This window comes from Pollicipes pollicipes, unplaced genomic scaffold (assembly GCF_011947565.3).
Source record: "Pollicipes pollicipes isolate AB1234 unplaced genomic scaffold, Ppol_2.1 Scaffold_6138;HRSCAF=7277_pilon_pilon_pilon, whole genome shotgun sequence".
NCBI lineage: Eukaryota > Metazoa > Arthropoda > Thecostraca > Pollicipedomorpha > Pollicipedidae > Pollicipes > Pollicipes pollicipes.
In genome coordinates, this window is record NW_023596818.1 from 9496126 (window position 1) to 9503625 (window position 7500).

At 53.7% G+C, this 7500-nt stretch overlaps 1 protein-coding gene across 1 annotated transcript in view; it reads right to left on the bottom strand.

Annotated features, from left to right (window-relative positions):
• Window positions 1-620: 620 nt before the first annotated feature.
• Window positions 621-7500, bottom strand: part of LOC119105787 (uncharacterized) — a 7688-nt gene continuing 808 nt past the window's right edge. Inside the window, exons 2-5 of the mRNA XM_037229306.1 lie at window positions 4134-4271; window positions 3410-3574; window positions 1216-1369; window positions 621-777 (exon numbers count right to left, since the gene is read on the bottom strand). Of these exons, the coding sequence (XP_037085201.1) occupies window positions 647-777; window positions 1216-1369; window positions 3410-3574; window positions 4134-4271 (588 nt within the window). The 3' untranslated portion in view covers window positions 621-646. The remainder of the gene's footprint in view (window positions 778-1215; window positions 1370-3409; window positions 3575-4133; window positions 4272-7500) is intronic.

Below are 7500 nucleotides of genomic sequence, written 5' to 3' on the forward strand. Positions count from 1 at the left end.
TGCCGCCTGCCGACCACAGAGCCGGCAGTGTGAGAGCGCGGTACGGCCCAACAGATACAGATACAGATACAGGTACAGAGGCGCTGTCGCTGTTCCTGGCGCGTGGCGCGTCGATAGTCAAGCTTATATATTTGGTATTTGTTAGCCGCGATTTGTAAAAATTCACGCAATTCCGTGCGCACTTGCAAATGATGTCCTTAAAATTCATGAAAATGGCATGGGGTGGACATTAGTGAGCTATAGATTTATAAGCTCCAGGTGTGTTTTGGTCAGGTGATCGGTGATGTAGCGATCCGACGCTAAAGAAGCAGCAACGTCTCGAGATAAGACCAACAGCATCGTCTTATTACGCTGATATTAGAGAACGAATCCATCTCGGCTACTATTCTAGGGATTGGAAACGTGAGGATCCACGTCGATTAGTTTTCACGAAATGAACGACAGCCTTTTCAAAAAGTTATGTGACGAGCAGGCATGAACAATGCTTCGAACAGTTCGAAAGGAAAGGCCCTGCAGGCGGTCAAACATTAATGTTGGCGATAAGTCCCTAGCTACAAGACAGCAAACGGAGAAGCGGTCACGACCCCACTGATCTGTGCGTCTGCCCGACGCCTGAGCCGCACTGCCGTCGGCACGAGCGGTCGCTTCACCCACCGACTGCGGCCTGCGCACGCTTCGGCGTGGCCAGGGCGTTGCTGGAGCCGGAGCCGCGCCCGTAGTGGCTCCATGCCGACTGCGACTGGCCTCCCCACGTGTTAGCGCTCCTCTTGCTGCGGTCTGCGGGCACACCGTCGCACGCGTGTCACACCCCTGTGGCGATTGCCCCGTGCTGGGCTCGGACACAGCGACATGGCGCTGAATGAGCGGACCGGCCCGCTGGCTCCAAGCACGGCAGGAATTATTCATTAACTGTGAATTTCCAGACTGTTATTCCGCATGGGGAACTCCACCCACGCTATCAGAGTGCGTTTTTTGAGCGTTGTCGCTTACGGCCGTTGTCGCTCGTCATATTGAAGGCATGCGTGTCCATTGTGGAAAAGCATTCACCGGGGTTGAGCAAGCTTATGAAATTTGCATACCGCTCGAATAATAAAGTATGTCACGGGCAACACCGCGAGAAATGCGCCAGCACAGCGAACGTGGAAATGTGCGGCTGCTGCCTGAGGCAGCTACAGAAAGCAACAGCTACAGGGGACGCTGCAGAACCGGACTCACAGGAGATCTGCGCAGAGGCGGCCGGCTCGTCCTGGACACCGATCGGGTATTCGATGCCGTCGAACTCGAGCAGCTCCGGCCTCTCGGGCGATAGCCAGGTAGCCGTCATGCCCGCACAGAAGCGCTGCACCTTCTCGCCGGCCTGGTCTCCCGTCTGCGGTGTCACGTCACGCTGTCACTGTCACTGCACTCGTCACACACGGCCTTATCACACACGGCCTAGTCACACGTTTCTCATCGCACACAGATCACGCACTCCTCATCACAGTTCCTCATCACACACTCATTATCACGCACTCCTCATCACGAACTCCTCATCAAACGTTCCTCATCACACACTCCTTATCACACATTGCTCATCACACACTCCTCATCACGCACGGCCGATCTACGGAACCCGTCGTAAACGAACTGCACTCGCTACACTCGCATATGCTGCTGCCACTGCGCTCCCTGTCAGACACGGGACTGTGGTCTCCACAGTGAGGATCAGGGACGGGCCGCAGCAGCATCAGAGGCGGAGCTGCATGCGCTCCGCATCAGACAGGCCAATGACTGACGATTTGCCTCGCCAAAGGCACCAGATTCGGAGTACCGGTAGATTGGGTAGATACCGGTAGATAAGCTGCGCGATTGGGAAACCAGAGGCACGGGATTCGGTTTTCAGCGGTGCCTGCCCTTCCTGCCAGGGTCAGAGACAGTCGATACCACATAGCCTCAGCGACGTAGTGCGTCGTAAAGCCCAATGGCAACAACAATGATTCAAATTTCCAAGGACTACCACTACTGTTGTCACGAATCGTGCAACGTGCTCACCCTGGCGGTTGACCCTGTCCACATCGCCTACAAGACAGCGCTCGAGCAGCAGTGCTCGCTTCAACGGCAAGCGTTCAGTGTTCGCAATCTTGCTCGTCAGTCCGCCTCTTTTAATCGTCTAGTACTGCACTCCGCACTACCCATGTCTCGGCAGTCTCATCATTCTGCATGCGAACCTTGACTACAGTCACTACACTTGCGTTTCAGTGCACCATCAGTCCCGCTGGATTATGTAACGGTGAGAGTGCAACGCATTCCGGCCGCTAGCCAGCACGTGAAAACTGAACCCGGGGCATTCTGGCTCACATTCTGGACTATTTCTAGCCTTCCTAGCGCGGACATCAAACGCTCCAGTCGCTGTTGTCGCCGGGGATCATTGAAACAAATTCAGGAAATAAAGTAAGTCCTTGGCCGTGATCGATGCGAGGGTTTGCCAAAGCGTAAAAGTTCTGCGTAAAGATCGTCGTGCAGACGACTATGCCTGTAGGCATGATTTGCATGTCATCAAATTTTGAACGTCAGTTTGTGGACGACTTTTTGCAGCACACGGGCTAAAGAAACAGAAGCTGTATGACCAAAATACACACTTGTTTTGACACTTGGTAGCGCTGGGTAATTAACGCTCCCATCAACCCACAGGCATCGCACATCGCGCAGGCATTGGGGGGAGATGGTGGCCTGTCCGGGCTCGACCTTGGACATGCTCGGGCCTTGTATCGAGACCGATCGGCACGTGGACGGGGAGCACTGGTGGTGCGGCCCGCGGCGTTATATAAACCGAGCCAGCTTCTGGCTCACGTCAACTCGTGCGTTCGAGCGCTGTTCGAATTCACGATGGCATGACAAGCATCTTAGTCGGAGACAAGATGGCATGACAGGTGTTTCAGTCGAAGACATAATGTCCATAGGAAAGAAGAAGCAACGCATATTTAAGAATGGGCAGCGTTCTATACATTTGAGAGCCATCTTGCCTTACGCTGTAGACTGCAGCCATTTCCCAACATGCGTGGTCATTATGCAAGTAAATCTTGAGATGCATGCAACAGTTACATGAGTACCACTCCAATAGTTGGATTTGAATCCTTAGGGCTTCATCAATGTCTGTCATCTCATGTTTGTCAGATTTCAGTCTCCGAGCTAGTGGCCCGCGCAAAAAGCTGCCGACCTGTCAAACGGTCTCTGGCATCTTAATCTACAGGAAAATACGAGGGAATTGTTACCGAACCCTTCCCCCTCCTCCAACTTTCAAGATGGCCTGAATCTACAGCAACCGTGGGTCGTATTTCCACTCCGCTAAGGCTCTTGGCAGTGCCCTCTCTAGTCTCTAGTCGGCCTGGGACCGGGGCCGATCGGTGCCTGTGGGGGCGGCGAGGCTGACCTCCACGTCCGTGAGGTTGACGTTCCAGGTGTAGAGCGTGCTGGTCAGCTCGTTCGCCGCCTGTTCGTGGATGGCCTGCAGCCGACTCTCATGCTCGTAGAAGTCGTCCTCAATGCGCTCCAGGAAACACTCGGCGCTGGCGCTGCTCCGGTGCGCCACCACGCGCTGCCGGGGCACGGCGGGGTCACGGCGGGGTCACAGCCGGGTCACGGCTAGACGTCAGATGTCACACTTAGTGGAGGGGTCACAGCCGGGCGAAGGGGCTACAGCCGACGATGGGGGTCACACCGGGAAGGCAAGGATCAAAGTCGCACGGTAGAGGTCAAGGCAGGGTGGGCGGAGGTCACGGCCTGGCAGCAGAGGTCAAGGGCAGGAGACGCGGTCAATGTGTGTTGGCAAGGCACGCACAGAGCTGGAAAGAGCATGAGGGCTTACTGGCGGTCGATAGCAGTACAGGGAAATTGTGCGGAATGAGCATAGGCGGGCTGGACCAGCTCGTTAGGCGGAACATAAATCATCAGAAGACCTCGCATGATATAGAACAGCATAGACCTATTCAGGGCATTGCGTTGACTGATACGATAAGGGCTCAGGAGCTGGCCCTGGGAGTTGGACACATCAGGTTTCGCTGGCAATGGCTCCATCTGCCGATGAATTAGGAGACCGTAAGAAGGACTCAGAGGCTTGGTAGACACTCGGCCGAGGGTGGACGTGCGACGCCCACCTGGTCGAAGTCATAGAGGCTGGTGGATCCCTGGTCGTCGTTGACGGGCGACACCACTGCGACTTGCCGCAGCTCGTCCACCATCACGGTGACCGGCACCTCCTGGCCCTCGAAATTCTCGAACGTCACATGGTGAACCTGGAAGCAGCGAAACAGGTTGGATGATGGTCGGTGATTGCTGACAGTGTTTGTGTCCTTTGTCGGCAATGTGTGCAAAAATGAAAACACACCTTATCTGTTTCCATAAGCCATGCGATACTCCACGTAATGACGACCAAGAACAAGCAAAAGTGTTGTGATAAACTGTGTCTGATTTTGTTGATTGCTCACCAACCCCACCAAGCCAGCGACGAGAGTCGTTATTCTGGTCTGGTCGCGTTTTTCGGTTTTGTAAAATTTCCAAGTCGTCTCATTACACGACGATTCGTTGCATGCACTTCGGCTGTAACCTAGATTATATAAAAAATCCAGGTTATTTGACAGACAATGTTTCAGAAGGCAGCTTTATCTATGTTAAGTCCTGCCATCAAGGACGCCGCCCCCTGCGCGCTCGTTAAGAGATTGTCGATCGGGGGTGCGGGCGTGTCGGCACGTCCTTGCACCGCTCATTAGGAGCCGGTGGGGGTGGCGGGGGGGGGGGGGGGGGCAGGCGTGTCGAACCGGCTGGCTGCGGCGGCCCGCATGCCTGCCTGCACACTCGCGCTGATAACGGAGCCCACCCGCCCGGCCGGAATGTGCCGGTTTATGGCAGCGCTGTCGCGCCGCCCTCGTCGGCGTCGAGGCATAAACAAACACCGTCTCCGGCTACCGCTGGCCACCAGCGAGATGTTACCGGGCCCCGGGCCGCGGCGGCCAGCCCGGGGCCCGGGGCCCGGCCCGAGGACAGGTCAGCACCGGCAGTGCTGAAGCTGAGCCAGCGCGGCAGCGAGTGCTTTGGGTCGTCCTGCTTTGCCCCACGGACAGTCTGCACGGAATGCAAAGCTGCCGTTGTCACGAGGGGGCGTCAGGGGGAGGGCCGAGGCGGAGATCCCGTGTCAGTATGGAACAGGTTGTTCAACCAGGCTTTTGCGTGCGTGCTGACTGCAGACAGCGTTTAGACTCCTGCGGACCTCATGCAGCACGACGTGTCAGCGGGGTGTTGCTGGATAGGTTCAGAGCCCAGACAGTGAGAAGACAAGACCACAGTCACGCCGCCGGTCCCGACCGAACACCAGCGGGGCGAAGTCAGGATCTTACGGGCTGCTAAGTTGGGCTCTGTGTCGTCCTCGGTAGGTCAGACTAGAGCCTCGAGAGGTCAGACTGATGCCTCGGAAGGTCAGACTGAGGTTTCGGTAGGCCATACTGGGGCATCGGTGTGTCAGACTAGGACATCGGTATGTATGACTGGGGCACCGGTAGGTCAGACTGGGGCATCAGTAGGTCAGACTGGGGCTCGAGAGGTCAGACCGGACATCCGTGGGGCAGGCTGGGGCCTCCATGCGGCTCATGTTACTGTTGCCGCTGTCGAACACGGTCTTCCATCCCCGGGGCCTCCCACCCCCGCTCTGTTTATACAGGCGTGCGCCTCGCCGTGCAATGAATGGGGCAAGGTCGTGCGAGGGAGCGTTGGGGCGGCCCCCAGCTGTCGACATGGATACTGGCCGGCGACAGAGCGCGCCGGCTCTGACGGAGGCCAGAGCGGCGCGCGCTGCATGCATGGATGGGTTGGCCGCTGCCAGCAACGGGCGTTGATGTTTCGTTTGAGGTGAGAAGATGGGGCGGGCAGGCTTGCTATGCATGGCGGGCTGTTGTTCCGAATTGCCACAACTGCTGCAGTGGACTTCGTTAGTGTTTATCATCAGAACAAATGTGTTTTGTTAGATGAGACCATAGCAATTTCTTGACCATGACCATGATTTCTCCTTGTAGACGACGGAGTATGCTCGTTTGGTGGGGAATGGCGCGTGCTATCAGATGACCAACGAATTCAACCAGACAATAGGTCACCGTGTAGGGCCCAATTTCATGATAATTAGAAAATGATGAACAGCCCCTTCAGCCCCGAGCCGACTTTGGATACAATTGCGACGTCCAATGAATGTCGCCATGCCAAAAAGCTTGAGTCCGCTACGTCAAGCTCGTCACACTTGTTGGTTGTGTTAGCATGCGGGCACACAAAATGGTAGTCAACCTTGTTAGTGCTGCGCGCTTTTCTTGCTGCGGTGAAAAAGTCCCTATGCTTGAAAATCGAACGATAAAAAGCTCTGATAAAACAGTGTTGTTTTGACATGCAACATCTGACATTTGAGCATTCAAAACCGACCAGGTTTTGCCACTGCTTCTACTGATGAGGATCAAACAACACACTCCAACAAGCCTTTGTAAGTACCGTAACGAGCCTAAGGTGCAATTCATTCACGTAAATCTTCACGGCAAAATACAATCTCCAAGCACACTTGGAACACGGCTGTGGCCGGATGAAAACGTTCCATAGATTATGACGTTGGACACCGATTGGAGAAGAAGCATACTTCAGTCTAGCATTACAGGTGAGTCGCTGAACACTTATTGGCTGAAAATGAGCGCGGTGACCCACCTGTGATCACTACCCGAAAAAAATAGTCACGATAAGAAATTTCTCAGAAACGGCGCAAGTGGTCAGTGATTAAGCTTTTATGCCTTTCAATGGATATTTTTCAAGTGATAAACATTCCAGTGCTGGATATCGATGTATTTTAACTACCTCTCAAGACAAGTGCATATCCTGTAACGAAATGCAAGTGAAAGTGAAGTTCTTTCGCGGAATCATGTTATTATAGATGTTTTGGCCGAGAAAGAAGGAACAGCTGACCCCTCTTGTGAAAGTTGTCATGAGGTCATGTTCGCGATGGAATAACCGAGACCAACAAATATAAGATAAAACAATTATGTGGTGCTGCACCAATCGAAACTCACTACGTTAAAGTAAGTATTTTCACGGAAATAAATTCATGTCGGGCGTGATTATCTCTGCAAGCTTTGTTGCAGTTACTTATCGTTGTTGCGGCTAAGCTTGACAAGGTTTTAAGTACTGCGTGAATGATTGGTTTGTTATTCAATTTGACGCAAGTTAACCAACTTCTTTTCTAGGGACGGGCTAAATGCACGTTGACGAATATTGTGTTTATGATGATGGTGACGATGACTAGGAAGTAACGGCGCTTTTTCACGCTGTCAAAACTACACCTCCCTGCAATATTTATGTTGCGTAAGAAGCAATGCAGACATTGAGAAAGAAAGACATGCTTTGCAAGGCATGCCCGACATTTACACGTAAATAACAACTTTGAGGCCAAGGACGAAAACAAGAAATCAACATATTTCAAGAATGAGTGAATGATAGCAACAA